The sequence below is a fragment of the Odontesthes bonariensis genome, chromosome 8, assembly GCF_027942865.1.
Source record: "Odontesthes bonariensis isolate fOdoBon6 chromosome 8, fOdoBon6.hap1, whole genome shotgun sequence".
Lineage (NCBI taxonomy): Eukaryota > Metazoa > Chordata > Actinopteri > Atheriniformes > Atherinopsidae > Odontesthes > Odontesthes bonariensis.
In genome coordinates, this window is record NC_134513.1 from 11,874,403 (window position 1) to 11,892,810 (window position 18,408).

Genomic DNA, 18,408 nt, shown 5'->3' on the forward strand with positions numbered 1-18,408 from the left:
ATAAGGGGCCGCGATAGGAATACGATAGGAGTTACTTTTTCATCAGTTTAACACGAACCTGGATTATTTCACATAAACATGCGCGTAATAATGTCTGAAGCTTTAACGTGGAACCTGTCTATTCTTTATGGCTGATCAGCAATTTGATCTCCGTCACGATTAACTTTACAGCCACAGCTAAGTTCATTACAAACATAATTTAATTTAACATATTTTAACATAATTGAACATAATTTAAGTCTGCCCACAAGAAAAACAGCAAACCCCCAAAGTCACTTTTCAGAAAGGAAATGATCTGCTGCTAATACCACTTTACAATGAATCATGTGTCCAGTCTTTGTAATGTAACAATTATCTTGTTGCTCTTTAAAAGCAAATCCAAAAAAAAACAATTAAGTCTGCAATTAATCATGGTAGATAAATCGTAGCCATCATGATCATTTCTGTACAAAATGTTTTAGATTAATAAGGCTACTGTAAGGTCATATAACGCTGCTGTTCCACTTGTATTACTGGTACACAGCGCCTCTCTTGAATATGAAACACAAGCAGACACATTTACTCATGTTTAAAATGCACAAAACATTTCCTCCATCACCCTGACAAATCTGGTCATGTTTCTTGTCCCATGTCTTAAAAGGTTTCTTGTTTGAGAACTGATCCATTTTCTGCCGCTGTTGGCAATGTAATTTCCATGCAGTATGTGCCTTGCAAAAAAAATGAGCGTTTGACATGCATAGCAGCTAAGAATCACTGGGCTTAGATAGTTCTCATTACCACCATCTTTCATCACCACCATGTCTGGGTATGTATCTGTACTAAAATCCCTATCTTGTCTCATGTCAGCCTGATACTCAAATTTCTTCCATTTTCCTCCAACAAATCAATCCCACACTTCTGTCTCAGTAATTCACCCCCTCTCTTTTAGCCCTTGTGCCCGTGTGTCTCACTGAGAAGAAAGATCTTAAAGGTAGGGTAGGAGATCCTGGATTTTGAGTCCAGCGAAGCTGCATTTTGAAAATACACAGGTCAAAAGTCCCAACCCTTCTCTTCACTTTCCCCCCGAAGGCACGCCTCTAGAGTACATGAACGTGCACGAAGGTGTACGAGCGCTGTTCTGACAGCAAGCATCGATCGTTGCCGTATTTAGTATTTAGTATTTAGTATATGATAACTATAAGTTTAATAATGCTAGGTGCTAGCCAAGCTGGCTCTAGTTTAGCTTCCTGCCAAGCTTCTGGACGCGTAATTCGTTCACGGAGCAGGGTACGCGCACAGGGGGAAGGAGGGGGAGGGAGGAGCAGATTGCAGTTTGATAGACGGCATCAGAATCCAATCATTGTGAACGGACCGTTCACAATGATTGGATACTGTTTTTCCTAGATTGTACGTTCTAGAGGCCACTAAAACTTTTCATATTAATGTCAAAACTTTTAATTAATTGGTTGCAATGGGGGTGTGAAGAGTATTTCAAGCAATATGTAAAAAAATGTTCCAGAAAAAGATCCCCTACCCCGCCTTTAAGCTTTGTACTTTTGGCTTCACTGCATTTATTCTCTAAGCACAATGGGGATCTGTTAGTAAAAAAATGCTTTTCTTTGCTCTTTTCAGTCCAAAGGCTCCAATCAGACTTTAGGTACATGTGGAGAAGGGATGAAAGTATGGATTGTTTCATGAATCTCATTTTATATAGAGTATTCTATCTGTAATATCTACTGTCGTCATTCTTTTAAATATTTCTTAATTTTCAAGCATCATTTGAAAATAAATTTGAATTAATATAAAAGACATTACTTGAAAACTGGGCCTACACGTCCAGCACTTTTTTTTTTCTTCTTTTTAATCGGTTGAAAAACATCCCAATAAGTACAATTCTGTTGAATTTCTTAAACATTGTGTGTGCAAATAAAGTGTCCTGCCTTCAACATTTTGAAATACAGAATGAAATATTAAGTGAATTTAGTTATATTATTGTTTTAAACTTAATTGAAAAACATGAATTACACTGCTCTGTCTTGTTTACACATCTGAGGTACCAATAATTGTTTCAGTAGAGTTAGTTATGGATAAGCAGTTAGCAGTGATTTATAACTGATAGCACAAAAAACTCACCTTGAATTCTTTAAATATTGATCGGAATAATTTCAAACTTGAATCAATGAAATTGTAGTAACCACTCACACATTGAAGAGGTTGAGGCCGATGCGGTAAAGGCGTTTTCGCATGACATCTGTGGACAGTGTGGGTGATTTACAGCTAGCAGGGTTCTCACAGTGGTAGCGTGGCAGGCTGAGGATCATGGCCTGCAGCGCCTCCTTGGATGAGGCTTCAGATGTTGAGCGCGCCTCTGTCGATGTGCTGCTGCTGCTCATCTGCTCTGAGCTGTTGTCTGCTGTCTCAGAGCCGCACCTCTTAACGTCAAGAGGCTCCACCAAAGCAGAGCTCCCTAACAGTACTGCCTCCTGTGGTGGAGGAGCAAGGGGGGATTCTGTTGGTGGAGGTGGTGGTGGTGCCATGACTGAAATCTCCACAAGGCTTTGTGGGGCAGCCATCTTATCCAGAGGCGTCATGGGAGGTTGCTCCTCATCTCCTATGTCTTCTTCAGGTGGAGGTGGGGCAGGGAATTCAACATCCTGCTCTCCTCCTTCTGTCTCTGATTCTGGGAGTGATGGGGGTTCTTGTGGTGGTGGTGGTGGTGGTGGGGGATCTATGGGCTCAGTTGAGGCCTCTTGACAGAGAAGTGTGGGTTCTTGTGAGGGGCTGGGTGGGACGGCGGCTGGTGTGGAGTTTGTTGTTGTGGTTGTGGTGGAAGCTCCTTCTTGTTGGATGCAGCTGCCAACAGTGACTGAAGTGGATGATTCCAGGACTGAAGATGAAACTCTAAAGTTCTGGCTGTCAATCTGCACAGTCACATCTCGAAATGCCATCATCAGCTTGCTCGCGCTTCTTGACAAGTCACTTGGGTCCACTACACCTTGCTGGATTGTTGATTCTCCCACACCACCTCCTTCTCCACTCCCTCCTACCCCTGTGGCTGGTGCTGCACTGAAAGAGTCGGCACTGAATTGATAGGTGCCACCTTCTTGCAGTGAACACATGGTCTTCAGGCTCCAGTTGCTGAGTGCATCATCTATGGACTTTGCAAGTGATTGGACCTGTTCAGTGAATGAGTCTTCCAGGTCGGTCAGGGTGCCACCGACTGTGGCAGGCAGAGATGGTGAGCGCACCAGTGGGATGCCTGCCAGGCTACAGCCTTCTGCCAGGGCCCGTTCAGCAGAGAAACCTTCCGTATTTTGCACACGGACCTTGCGCATGGAGATGCGTCGAGGGAGACGACTCTCCAGAAGTGAATTGCGTATTTTTTCAAAGTTTTTGCTGAGCTGGTACTGGCGGAAGGCAGTCTGGATCTTGCAGGCAGCACGGCGGGAGATGAGATGACCGCCGTATTTGTGCTCTAGCATTTCGATCTGAAAAAGAAAAGACAAAGAGATACAGACAAGAAATGTTGAATTAATGGATTTAGAATTTTTTCTTTTTGAACTACTTAATAATTCACATCCAACAAAACAAATCTGCTTTTATGGAAATGGATATGTCCTCAATCAATCGTGACAGTGATGGATGCCTGTCAATTTAGATAAACAGAACAAAGACACCCACATTGCCATGGATAGAGTGTTCTCTGTCTTGGACATCTACGTTTTTTGTCTGTCTCTGCTGGCAATGAAAGATAATTAAATGTAAGAGTTAAAACAGTCAGTTTGAAAAACATTTGCAGTGTGGGTGCAAAATAAATAACCTTAAAAGAATTCGTTTCCATAGCACAAAGTCATACACTTGTAGTTTGCATGCGAGAGCACAGTAACAGGTGACTTGGGCCATTTAGAGAAACTGTTCATTTCCTTCGCAAATACAGCTTGTAATCTGCAGAAATTCCATAGAGAAGTCCTCCACACAACTTTAAATTGTCTGAGGCTGAACAAGCAATTAATCTTGCCTGTGAAAAATTGCTCGAATGCTGTGGGGAAATAGATAGAGATGTAATATGACCATTCTCATCTGGCATTGGAACATACACTAAATGAGACCTCTTTGAGTTTCCCAGAACAATCATGGTGTGGATATCTTTGGAAGTGCCCAGAATGAGCGCTTATCTTCTCAAGTCACTCTGAGATCTTTTTCATTCAGTCGAAATCAATGAATATAATTCTGTCTCTGTTCTAATTCTATCAAGGGCACGAGTGTGGAGGAGATTGGAAATCTGAAATAATAGCAGTCCCAGCTCACAAACCAGTATACATTCTATACATCCTGTATTGGAGTGTATCTTCAAAGTTGAATTGCATTTCATTTTACGAACCAGAAATTTTCTAGGTTCTCGACTGTTTTCTTAAGGATTTAAGCCAACCTCTTCCATCAGGATGATGTATACATGAGGATTAATTTGGTCAACTAAAATGCAATCGAATGACCAAGGAGGATCAAGTTGTGACTTTCAGCTGCAAATCTGCTTTCACTTTAGTCATGGACAAAGTCACCAAACCACCTCATGCAGAGTTGTAAAGAAAAAAAACACTGATAGGCTATAATGGCTGGAGGGTTTGCAATTTGTGATAAGTGGCAAGCTCAACCACATGCAAGCCTCTGTCCTTGTCATTGGAGGAACGAAATCTCCGACAAAGCTCTTTAGAAAAGTGGAATGACACTGAAAATCCATCTTATCTACTCCATTTACATTCCTCTGCAGAGCCTCTGCAAGCAACGTGAAACGTACTGAGAATATTAAGGTGGTTTCTGAATAGAACAATAGTTTACAGCTACTGTATCTGCGGATGGCGGCTTCTCTGTATCTGTCAGCTCTTGTAGACTGGTCGACCTTTGCCTAAATATTCATCACTTTTTAAATTGGATTGTTCTGTGCTGTTAACACTTTTATCGCCATAACTGTGCTCCTCTTTTTTTCTTTAAAAAAAAAAAAAAACATGAATCATTGTAAATGTGACTGACCTCCATATTCAAAAAGGTATTCTTGACCAAAACAAATTCTGCCAACAAACACTACAGAGGTGACCTTGAATGCAAGAAAGAGCCATCACCATGGCTCCGTTTGATTAAATGTAGCAGTTGAGCTTGTTTGTTTTGCCCTCCTCATAAGCTGGATGGGGGAAGATGAATAAAGTATTTGGGTCATGTTGCTTTCTTTATTAGAATGTGCATCTTATACACTTTGCAGTTCAGATGGAATAACATCCACCAGAACGAGCGGGGACATTATGGATGTAGAAAAGAAACTAAGGAAAGAAAAAAGCAAGGAAAGTAGTTTATGCCAAGCTTTCAAGGGTTGTGTTAGAACAACAGATGTGCTAGTACACCATTTTCTCCACAGTGCTGTGAAGGATAGCATGGCAACAGCACTGCCATCAACTTCTGCTCTGTTGCCTAATGCACTTTTTTTTCTTAATGGTGCTGTATTTATCACCCATTTTATTAAGCCACAGAGGAGTTCCAAAGAAAGACGGAGCTGAACAGCAGCACAACAGAACAAGGCTTCCTGTCATTCCAGCTTTGACTTATTTGTCCTTGACTTGGTATGCTAATAGCAGCTAAGCTTCTGAAAAGCAGAAAGTTTATGACTCCTAAGGGATAATCGCCAATTTCTGCACACAGCTTTCATTATTACATGGTTACATTATATGTTTGTTATTGACGTGGATATGGCAGGCCTAGGGTCAAGCAGTGCTACTGTCTTGTCCATATATCTGCATTGCTGTGCATCACGGTTATGTCCTAATGATCCGTTTTTTAACCGTTGTCTTTACTAGATGTGATATGCTGCTTCTTGTGAGCTACAAAAACTCGGATGCCAGTTATACATGCTGAGATGGAAGCATGCCTTAGTGACCTAACGCTGCACGTATTGCATTTCTCTGGATTTCAACATTTTTAGAAACATTTGGGATGATGCAACTATCAAGCCAACAAAATATAAAACTTTGGTTGATATGTGTTCATACTAATAAATAAATATTTAATGATTTATATGTTAAATCAATATGGTCATTAATTTGGTGTCTTCTGTATTCTCCTTTAGCAATTTTTGGTCTCCACCAACTCATTAGGAAAATATGTGGGTTTTTCCACCTAAATGCTCACTTTTGGTCTGCAGAAAGTCACAAACTTAGTCGGTGTGCTCTGTTTTCCATCCATGTATAGTTACTCAAAACGGTTGCCTACTGCTGCTTTAATTGTACTGAGACCAATGAGAGTCAATCAAAACAGCAGAGTTGTGGTCCAGAAAGTAAAAAAAAAATCAAAGCTCTTTTTTTTGGGTTTGATGAGTGTTGCCAAGTCCACCGCATTTCTGTTCACTTTTTAATTATTAATAGCTGGATTAATAGCTTAGAAATCATTCATTAATGTGTTGAGTTGCCATTCACTGCAATATTCATGGTCACAGTGATTATAGTATGAACATTTTGTTCTAGAATATTCATCCACTGAGCATGTGTAATGCATGTAAAGAAAGACAAAATGAAGATGGGTGAACAGAGATCAAAAAAGGGCAAAAACAACGGTGTTGAAGGGAACGTGACATACAGAAAGAGGTGGTGAGAGAGATGGTCGCACTGAGAATGGCATTTCCCCCCATTCGCTCCCTGTCAGTTCTACCTCTGATCACTTCACTAAGCTCTGATGAAAAGGGAGATTATTCCAGAAACATAGCGGTTTCAGAGAATGGTGTTCCACCACTGTCTCTAAATCTATTTTGACAGGCAGATCAGCACCATGCTGACCTCATGTTCCCCTTTGAAACAGGAAAAGAACTGCTGCACAATTCAGTGCAAAGTAATACGACAATGCCAATGAGTAGAAACTGAAAGACATTTGAATATGTAATCATGTATGTATGCATGCATTTAACTCAGTTTAAGGCTGGAAAGTAGACATACACATATGATGAAGAGGAAAAGAGTAGATGAAGAGGAGAATAAATGGGACATGTCCCTGAGCCTTCTGAAATCAAATGGTCTAACAAAAACACAAAGTAACATAAAAATGAGCTTTTTATGAGTACCTAACACATTAGTTGTAAATTTAGAATGTTTTTGAACAGTGGGAGCACAGGCAGTTTTGGGATGTTTTTTATTTTTATGGAACATTAATAGCAAGGGGCTTTGGGGAAAGAATGCGTTTCAGTCAGAAAATGTGCTTGAATTGAAAATGTGGCTCATAACAAAAGGTCAGCCAAAACAGGAATACACAGCATTTCATTTTTCAACACATTTTGAATGACATATTTTCCTTGTTACGCCTGGTTCAGACTACAAATTTTAAGTCCTGACAGTTTTTTTAATTTTTCTCTAAATTGGCTTGAGTCACCCACATTGGGAAAATCTTCAGAGATGATTTTCTCCCTAATATTCAAGATCCCCCACACAATTAAACTTGTAATAACTAATAATTATGCATGATGCACAATATGATTCCTCCTCTGAACAACTGCATGCATGAATCAGGGTTAAATTGACATCATGCACTGGGACTACTCTCTCCTTCTCTTATTTGTCTGTATACTTTTTTTTTTATTTCAATAAAGTAAGCGACACTCAGAAGCATACAGCCACTTTGAAGAAACTACATTTTAAAACCGTTCTGAACATGTTTGTTTGTTGATTACTCCATAGTTAGTACATTGACAAATTATATATGAGCAGATTTATTTTTGTCTAATCTCAGCTAATCATTTTCTGGTTGTAGATTTAGTGAACACAGGAACAATAAAGGACACAAGCAAATCACTGATGCAGCCTACAGTCATACTGATGTGTGGAAAAGACGTCCCATCACAGTAAAGCTTGTTGGTGTCAAGTTTTACCTCACCTCAGCGTGAAATCTACACATTGTTGTCTGACTTAATCACAGAGAAAGAACAATAGTTTTTAATTGTTTAAGAAGGATAAACTGTTTACGCTATGTAGACGACCTCTGAAAAGGGTCATTTTTAACATAACTGTGATCTTTGGTAATGACGCATGTATATTTGAATCTAAGGATCCTGGGTAAAATTCTAACCTCTGTCATGCTGTCGCCAACCCTGCCACTTCCAAATGTGGACTTTTCTTGCTATTTCGGCCACCACTCAGTACTGTATGACATCTCACGTGTTCACAAACCTTTTCACGCTTAAGCATACCAAAGAAGACACCAACACCTTGTCCTGCAGTGGACTGACAGATCATGCTGACATTTAATGCTGCCCTCTCAATTTATACTTCATCTGACTTAAACTGGTAAATGTCGAAATACAGATTCATATGGTTTCACTCTTCAATGTATAAGAAGAAACTGTAAATAAAACAGCAGAAGATTGGATCTCACATGCTGCAGAAATTAGACTGAAATGCAAATCCATTTTTATTAGCTTTCAAGCTCATGGAGTCATTTGCATGATTAATGAGATGATTATATAACCTCAAAAGTGGGATAGAACTAATGCTGATGCATTCAAAAAATGAGGATGACAATGAAAATTATTTTCCACAGAGAATGAGGGTAATTTTAGTTGGTGCAGCCTCAAAAAGAGACATTTAAAGGTCTATGGAAATTTAAATTCTAAATTTAATCATGAAAGGTTTGACATTAAAGAAGTAATAGAAATATATTGACAGACACCCAGAACAAACACAAATTTACTATGACTTATACTTATCAAGGGAACTCTTGTTTATAAATTCAAAAATATTCTTTAAAGAAGATATTGTGGAAAAATCACTTTTTTTCTTACCAGCTCAACAACAAGTACACTGTTTTGGGCCTTATACATCTCAAAATGTGTCACGTGAGATGCTCAGATTTGCGGAAGAAAGTAACATTACAAGATTATCCAGCTTTCTTTTCTCATTAACTTTGCTTGAGAATTTCAGAATATGTGCCATCTCTCCCCTGTTGTCAAAGCTGTAGGCAGTATGACTGTTACATTTGCCCTAAAATACAAAGACAGAGCTGGGAAGGGGTACCAAAGTACTGGGAACTCTTAGAAGGACTAACTCCCAGTCCCAACCAGAAAAAAACATACTTTTTTAATTTCAGGGTTGCTGCTGTGGAACCACATGGAGTTAAGAACCAGCATTTAAAAAACCTCCTATCCCTAAGTGCAAATTCAGTCAAACACACACACTGTATTCTTAAGGCTTTGGTAGGCAGTTTAATTCAACTAAACTGAAAATGCAAACAGCTTAAGGGAAAAACACTGGTTCACTTGAACAAAACTGAATAATACCTTTACTTCAGAAATGGGACTTTTGTGATATCATTGTCGTCAATGCAGTTATGCTGCTTTTTGTTGGTAAAAAATAAACCTACATGACTTTTGGCTTGTGTGTTTCAGCTCTCTACTTTGACACAACAACATGCTCGTCATTTTGGATAGAGCTTAGAGTTTTTGTTCTGATTACAATGCAAGCAATGATTACTTGCATCTTATATCACACCCAAGCAAAAATACGTGCACATCTACACTGTGGATGTTGGACACGTGTTGAAACAGAATAACTTTGATATTTTCACATGGTAAATATGAAAAAAATATGTACACTTTGAGAACTTTGATTTGACAGTTCCAGAAGTCAACACAATGTCCTTTTTCCCCCCTATAAACATACAACTCTGTTCAAGCGAGCCATTTTGCTTAAACAGAGGTGGCAGCATTAAAAAAACAGGATTCCTCAATGATCAAATTTGACTGGTTGTTCAAGAATAATGTGTTTATGCAAATTTGTTATGTAAAAATATTCTAAATGTAATTGAAATTCAGTTTAGCAGGAAATGTGGTGTGTGTTTTTTGGAGGGTGAACACCCGAGTTTAAGTGAATTAAATAATCCATCATGAGTTTCTTCCCCAGCAATCAAGGTACCGCCGGGCAGATCCAATTACTCTGACATTGATCTGGGGATCTATCAGCTCCCTGCACCTCCACCTGTACAGACAGAAGATCAATCCAGCTGATCGCGTATCTCAAGCATCGCTGACAGCCAGATAGTAGAAAAGGACAGCGCTCAGATGTGAGATTAAAAAAGTGAGAGGGCAACACAGAGCCAAAGCTGAGGTTAACAGATGCTTGAGCCTCGATTAGGTTAGTGATGAATGAGGAAATCAAGTCAAAACTGAATGAAAATGGAGGTGATCAAGAGAGATATTTAACAAACCTCCCCACTCAACTCATCAGTTTCAGTGGCAACAGTCATTCATAACCACTCACTAGTGTGTTTTGTTTGCTCAACTTGCAGTTATATATGTTTAGTCAAACATAATATAATTAGTTAGTATCAATCAAAGCAAATTATCATAATATTCAGTCCAACATAGGCATCAAAAGACACAATTGAAATGAGACCACTAATGACTTTTTCAGATGTCAACGGAACAGACGCTTTACTTAATATCTTTTTTTCTATGTCTGTTTTTAAAAAGAGAAAAGCTACAAACCTATACATCAGCAAAGGAGGAATCAACAAAATTTTGGAATTTCTGCTTAAGGACTTAAGGAGGCACTTCCACTGGTATTTAGTAGGAAAGCTTCATAAAGCTGAGAAATGGAAAACGTAAAAAAAAAAAAAAGGACTTTCTTGTAATCTTTTTAAGTGGTCTTGAGCAAAAGTTTTCCAGGACTTCTAAAGGTCTTTCAACGTTTTTTTCTTTGGACATACGTTGCTTCTTCACCAATTTTCTGTCCAGCCTTGTGCCCAACCATTTTCAGCAGAATGCCTTTTTAGTTTGTCAAGCAACATAAATATGACGTATGAGTCTTTCAAGCACAACAAAGGCACCTAACTCAAGGGATGAACCACTGTCGTATCAACACATATCTACACTTTAAAAGGAATCACATTTTCCTGGCAATACATACAGAAATGAGAGTGTGGCCAGAAACTTTTTCACAGTATTCTAATTAACCCATTTTAGAAACTGTTAGGATTGCCGGGTCCCGCAAATTGGACCCAAGCTTTGTTGTCTTACCTGCTTGAAGATGCAGTGACTGAAGGATGTTGTTTAGATGGATGATGAGTGATATGGATGGTGAATGTTTAATGGCTCTTGAAATTGAGATGATTATGCCATGGAGATGCTTTCTGAGTCCCTGATGAAAAGTATGATAAGAAGACAGACTTGTGAACATGGAAATACCTGAACAAATACATTCATTTTTCAGACATAGCAGCTTAGGACAAAATCAGTTAACTTTGTATAATTAAATTAGTAAAGATGACAGTTGCATGCTTTTATTCTCCATATAAATAGCCCATATTTAGATGGAGAAGAAAATCTAATTTCATCATCCATTGAGTAATGTAAAGTGCTAAAAAAAAAAAAGAAAGAAATTGAAAGTCTTTTGATTCACACAAATACAGATTCAACTCAAGTGTGCATTGCCTTTTTTATAACCCTGAAATGTATGTGTCCATGAAAACAGTGCCCTTCCTGATTACAAAGTACTTTCAGATAACAGTCTCCCCAATCAAATCTTCTTAAAGAAAACCAAGCGAGGACGTTGATGAAGTGATGATATGGTAATGATAATGTTGGTATATGATTATGAATAAAAGTAATGCGACATAGATTTGATAATCAGCCAGGGCCAAGAAAGACAAACATGACAAAGAAACAAAAATAAGGATCTTATAAGAAGCCAGCTTTGTCCACAAACCTAATGTCCTCCTCCTCAGACAGAAGCCAAACACCACAGACGCACAATACACACAAGCCAGCTTACTGCATCTTCTGTCCTCCCCCTCCCCTCGCCCAAACAACACACCAATCCTCACCCCCCTCCCACATCCCCAACACAACCCTACCTGCTTATTTTTGAGGTCAAGCGAGAGCTCATAGTCAGAAGTGGTGGAGTGCGAGCCGGCCCCGTTGCGCTGCACCCTCAAAGGCGAGGCTGTGTGATGCAGACTGGCTCTCCTCCCTGCACCGCCTCCTTTTGCTCCTCCGCCTTCCTCATCGTCCTCCTCCTCCTGTGCGGCCTCGCTCTCGTGGTGCTCACCCTGGACCTCCTCTCCCTCTTGCATTGTCTCTGCCTCCACAACTTCTTCTGACTTTTCATTCTCCACTCCCGTCTGCTCCTCTCTGCACGGTGAAGGAGCTTTAGGGGCATTTTGCTGTGCCTCCTCACTCAGAGGCTCGACTTTGGGCTGAAGCTCTAGCTCGGGTTCCGGTGCAAGCTGGGGTTCAGGTTCTGACTGAGCTTTGTCTTCAGGCTGCGGCTGAGATGGAGTCTGTGGTTGGGGCTCAGACTGAGGCTGTGGTAGCTGAGTCTGTGGTAGCTGAGTCTGTGGCTGAGTCTCTTTCTGCGGTTGTTGGGGCTGTGGTTCTGGTTCTGGTTCTGGTTGTAGTTCTGGTTCTGGTTCTGGCTGTGACTGGGCCTCACTCTGCGGCTCCCCCTCACCTCCCTTCCCTTCCTCCCCCATAGACGAGTCTGGAGAAAGTTCATCGCTGTAGAAAGGAGGAGAAAACGCAGAGTGAGGTTGCTGCTGCATCCGTGGTGAGCTCTGACCTCTTCTCCAGGCTGCCTGGGTTAGTGGTAAGAAGTGGACCCTTTTGTTTGTGTGTATGATCACTCACTCTGCTACCAACTGTGTGCAGGGCCAGTTCATCTGTCTAGCTGCTCTGTTGTGAATGTCTTTCTTGTCTAGACGCTGACAGACGGTAACAACCAGGAAAGTATACAGCACAGAACAGCTAATAAAACCACAGTACAATAGTGGAAAGAAAAATCGAGAAATGATTTATTACATTAAATCTTAAGCAGAGAAATGTGGAAGAAAAAAAAATAGTTGACAGCCAGTAGTGACACACAACCATACACACAAAGACACAGGGGAAAGTCATGCAGCTAATCTATGCCAATTACAAATTGGGTGCTTGTTCATGTATGAATTTTGTGCATTTGTGTCTGTGCAGAGAGTGGCTATGAATGGTCCGATAAAATCATTGGGGAGGTGGTGTGTGTCTGAAGACCAGTTAGGTTTGTCCCTTTTCTCCCCCACTCTCTCCCCACTTTTTTTTTTTCCGATTACAAATATAAAGGTATAATGCATAATTTCACCACGTATATCTACAATGCAAAAGAGACTGTATAAATGCGTAAAGATCAAATCAGCAGCCATCCATGGAATCCGATCTGATCTGTTTGGGAGAATATTGATGTAAGTGACAGCATCTTTTGAGCAGGTTTTAATACCCACATGACTAGAAGAACAAGACGAGGCAGCTGTCATGTTAGTGGATCTGTAACGCTGCACATGAACTGCCAGTATGCTTAAACAGAAGTGTCTGTCAGACGTTCCAAAAAGCTTCAGAAACCCTCGCCGCAAGCACACTTTAAAACGGGGGATCTTCAAAACGCACTTAAAATAGCAAGGTCGGAAAGGTAAATTGTTCATTTCAGTTCAGTTATCTCTGTACCTTTTATTTGCAGATGAAATGAATACAAAAATATGAAGGCCTGACTGAAAAATCAGCTTTAAAATGCCCACCAGTGGCTCATCATACCCTATGGGTAGGTGTTAAATTGCCCCTAAAGACATCGATGAAATTCCCCATCTCTGTTATTCAAAGTTAAATGTGTTTTTTTTCCTGAAATAGTCCCATAATTTTGTAGAACAGATTTGATTCAACTTACATTTTTGCCTCATTGAGTACATGTAGACCTACGAATGTGCTCGTTTGTCACCACCTGTCTCCGCTGTTTGCCTGCAGCTTGAGACACTTGCTCATCCAAGACCCTTGTAAGTGTAAAACTACTCTACACAACAATTTATGTGTACACATAATAGTCAAGTGAATGTGAAGCTAACATTGCAGTGGGGGTGGAGGACACACCCTTTAGTGTTGTCAGTAGTTGGCAGTATAGCCTACATTACACATAGCTGTGGTCGCTAACTGGAAACAAAACCTCAGAGAAAAAATAAGAAACAAACAAAGCCAATGTCCTTACTCAAGTAGACAAAATTAGGGTTCTTAGGTCTTTTGAAGGACAGAATTAAAGGTGGAGGAAGGTTTGGTGGATGCTGTTAAACCTTTTTACACTACAAGTTTCAGATTCCTGCCGGCACAATTTGTTTCTAAATGCCTTTCTTTTTTCTACTTGAGTAGTTTGGAAACAGTTTGGATAATTGCGGGCACTGTCGAAAAATGCTTGGCGGGTGACTGGATAAAGGTATTTCTATCACAAACTTGAAACACTAAGATCAATAAGTGAAGCCAGTCAGAGACTTGGAGCCATAATTGTTGACTTTTATCACACCTAAAACACCTGCCAGCATAGTTTTCTGATCGGTCCATATTATTGTATTTTGGACACAAATGCATAGCTTGAAGCTTTGCAAGATGAATGAGCATGCTGAAATGAGCTAATTATTGCTTGAACGACTGACAAACATGTTTTCTGATTTGCTTTTACACAGGCCCTGTGAGGTCAACATGTTACATTTCAGCCAATGTTCCTAAAAGATCCTTTGAATTCATGGCAAGTTTACACTGATGGTGAGTTTGATAACAGATGTGCATGTTATTGCCAAGATTAAGATAAGAGTTGTTTTTCTTCTGATTTGATATGACGATAAGACTAGAGTTACTAGGCATAAAATCAGGACATTCTAGCTTCCATTTGTGAAGATTGCTTGTTAGAGAGAGAGTTGGAGAGATAACTGAAAATGGAAGACATGCAACCTGGCGTTTTGTCCCTTTAAGTGTAATGTATACAGAGTCTTCAATCAGAATAAAATATTCACACAAATTAGTGCAGAGAAAAAAATCCCCTCTGTCTTCTCTTCCTGCGCGGGAAGTTCACTTATTTTCATCACTCTTGGCAGCACATAAGCTTGAAGTGAAGGTATCCTTAGTGAGCATATAGCTATGTTTGCTACTTTTGTGTGGAGTGGAGCCATGTATGAGTAATAAATAATAAACAGAGAAATTAAATCTGCAGCTTTGACACTTAACTGAAGGTGAGCTTCTTCATGTGTGAAATATAGACCTGACTGGATAAAATGGAACACTTCTTTTTAGGAAGAGAGTGCTTCGTAGCCTACCATCTCTGCTTGTGATGTTTGCACGCTTTGTTATGGATCTAAATGTAGCCTTACCCATTTGCATTTTGTAGAAGGAACCTGCGCTGAACGATAACGTGGCTCGCAGGTTAAAGTTAGAACGCACAGGAAATATACACACACTGAGTACAGGTGTTCAAAAGGGATTATTTGTGTAGAGATACACAAAGGAAAACAATGCAGTTGCTGATAACATAATGTGCTGTATATGCATTCATGCATATTTATACGCAGCATGTATGCATCAGTCAGAGCTATCCTAAACAGCTTCAATGACACCTTCACTTTCGTCCAACCTCTAAGTCTGTCACTCATCCATTTCTCATCCATTTAGTAAAGCTTCATATCCTCCTCCCTTTCCAATCACCCACATACATACAGATTTTCGGCTGCTCTGTCCTCCACCAGGTAAGGAGATTGAGCAGTTCCAGGTGTCAACGTGACTGACGGGGCGAAGACAAGCCCTAGATGCTGCCTCTCTCTCATTTTTCCGTACGTCAGTTGAAGATGGATGGACGCATTGGTCTCCACGGTTTCCATCCAGAATATAATCACAGTGTCTGCTGTCGCTCCTGCTCTTGTTGTCATGACTGCTAATAAGTTGGTGAGGTAGTTTGGTATGCATTCAGGTTCAGCTGTTAGTGACTGTTTATATATACGTTGTCTCTCAGCTGGAGAACAACTGAGAAAGGCATACCTACAATGGAAAGCAAATGTACACTAGTGTTTATGAATCGGGGACTGCAAACAGTCTTAATGAATTGTGCAATTTTGCATAATATAGCTACATAAGACTCACGTAAGTTCCATCTCTATGTATAGAAACATTAATTATAATAATGCGCGTAATTTCTGAGCCTGTTAGTCTTTGTGTATATTGCAATTACTGAAAAGAGTACAAGTATTATCAGCAACATGTATCTAATGTATGAAAAGTAAAAGTTGAAAATGCACAGAAAATTACCCCTGTCACTGATATTTTATTGGGGACCAAAGAAATTAGCCATCATAGGTACACATTGTATTCTTATACTTCTTTCTTCCTTATCTGCTTCTGTCAGCCCCTTGAACATAAATTGAAAATTTGACACCCTATTGCCAATGATGGTACACAGATGGGAAGAGTATAGTGAATATAGAACATTAAATCAGCCCACAACTCTAATTTCCACAGATGAGTTACTGTTCAACCACTTCGATCACAGTTCAAAGCAAGTCTAATATTTTTCACAAGCTAGTCATTATAAAGCTGGCGCAGATGAACCTTTGAAGGAGGTGTGGAATTTTGATTTTTCTGCAGCCTTTGTTGCCACAGTCAACAGAAATTGGTAACTGCCAAGCAGAAAATTAGGTTATATCCTTGTAGCTCTTTCACACATGACAAAAATCTGAGAATATGGATACAGCCCGTCCAGATATTGTCCAAAAAACATTGGATCATTTGACCATCGGGGGCACTTCAGTATACGAAATGCATTTTTTCCTGAATGAACTTCTAAAATGAAGAGATCAAGTTGCCATGACATATCAGCACCTGTGAGTGGCTTGGCCCTCTCTTCACTGCTTCCTCCAACTCATTAGATTGTTACTACAGATGGATCAGAGTGTCTGCAGCATTTGTTGCAGTTGGTTGAGGTGAAGTTACTTTTACTCGCTTTACTCGCAGTTCAACATTTTAGTCTAGTGCTTCCCAACATTCCCATATGAAAAGTGACACGGGTGAAAGGATTAGGATGGTAAGAAAAAAATCTTATTTGCTCATAATTTTAATTAAATTTCTTAATTTGGATTATGATGCTAGGAAAAGCAGAAATGTGTATATATATATATATATATATATATATATATATATATATATATACACATATATAAATACATACACACACACATATATTTAGTGTCAGAAAATAGAACCGGCTCCTGATGTCCATCTATCCATCCATTATCTATACCGCTGAATCCGTCGGTCGGGTCGCGGGGGGGCTGGAGCCTATCCCAGCGGTCAATGGGCGAGAGGCGGGGTACACCCTGGACAGGCCGGCTCCTGATGTCATGACTCTCAAATTGGTAGAATTGTTCAAAATACTAAAATGGTGCCAACAAATACAATACAATCACACACCAAAATAGATGCCTCTGTATATCAAAAGTTCTTTCGGCTTTGTAGCCCTCTAAGCTTTCCTCTAAAAATCCTCTTGAGTGACTGAAAAGCAGCTGTGCTCCATTTTTGAGCCCCAGCATTGAACATCAAGGAGATGAGGATGCAGCATTCTCTTCCCTGGTATCCATTACTTCTGATGCTGAGTGAAAGGGCTATAGCACAGAAATATGATAAAATGTCTTTCACTTTCGTCGGACATGAGGCATCATCAGCTGCGGAAAACGGGGAAGCAGCATCTCAGGTTTTAAAGCCTGCAGTACTGCTTTGCTGTTAATGTTGAGTGTTGGATCCAAGAAATGATGTGAACACAAAAACAAAAGCACACAAAAAATAAGTTGTGAAATCAATCTAATTTAGAAAAATTATTTGAGGGGGGTGGAAGGTGGTCCATAACTCTGCACTTTCCTACAGTATGTTTATTTAAAAATAAGGAACTTTCAAATGCAGCAGCTTAAGATGTTTTGGGAAATGCATATACACAAGGGATTTTACTTAATGGAACTTACAATGACAAAACTGTTTTATTCAGATTAACCTGCAATGCCACCAACACAGATATTATGCTGGTGACAGACAATAATCATTTGTGATGTGCTTACTGTGTAATTCTGGGATGAAACCTATGTCAAAGCTAATAATTTGACAACACACGTTGTTTTTGTCATCTGTTTTCCTTTAAATGTCAAGGAAACATTGTCAATGTCAATGTGCATTATGAAAATTAACTGAACACTTTTAAAGGATTTCAGCCCTCCATCAAACTATCTTTGAATGGAAGCAAAATATTTGATACAAATGTACAAAAAAAACCTTTGTATTCATCTTTAACATAAAAAAAATATCAATTGTGTGAAAGCATAAATAGATAACTATTTCAAAAGACTTTTGGCCTGCTAAGGCATTGATCCTTCAGTCCTTACATGCTCCAACACAACTTGCTGTGCTCTACAAAATAAAACAAAATTTCAAGGCAAATTTGGTGCAAAAAACAGAGACACAGCAAATATGTATTGACCTCTGCCATGAATTGTTTTTATCCTGATTGCTCACTGCAGTAAAAAATCTAAATATTAGACAATACCAATGCTAGGCTGACATATCTGTCGGACTAATAATCCTCTTGGATACCCACT

General features: G+C 39.6%; 1 protein-coding gene across 7 annotated transcripts in view; it reads right to left on the reverse strand.

The window, feature by feature from the left end:
* iqsec3a (IQ motif and Sec7 domain ArfGEF 3a) overlaps positions 1-18,408 on the reverse strand; it is a 102,682-nt gene that overhangs the window by 44,800 nt on the left and 39,474 nt on the right. For 5 of the 7 annotated variants that reach the window (XR_012770157.1, XR_012770158.1, XM_075471726.1 and 2 more), the window contains exons 3-4: positions 11,854-12,496; positions 2,182-3,467 (exon numbers count right to left, since the gene is read on the reverse strand). Coding sequence is in view for 5 of the 7 variants with exons in the window: in XM_075471726.1 (XP_075327841.1) it covers positions 2,182-3,467; positions 11,854-12,496 (1,929 nt within the window). In the remaining 2 variants the exon portion in view is untranslated. Of the gene's footprint in view, positions 1-2,181; positions 3,468-11,017; positions 11,108-11,853; positions 12,497-18,408 lie in introns of those variants that run through there. The other 2 variants (XM_075471729.1, XM_075471731.1) reach the window with 2 other exon arrangements.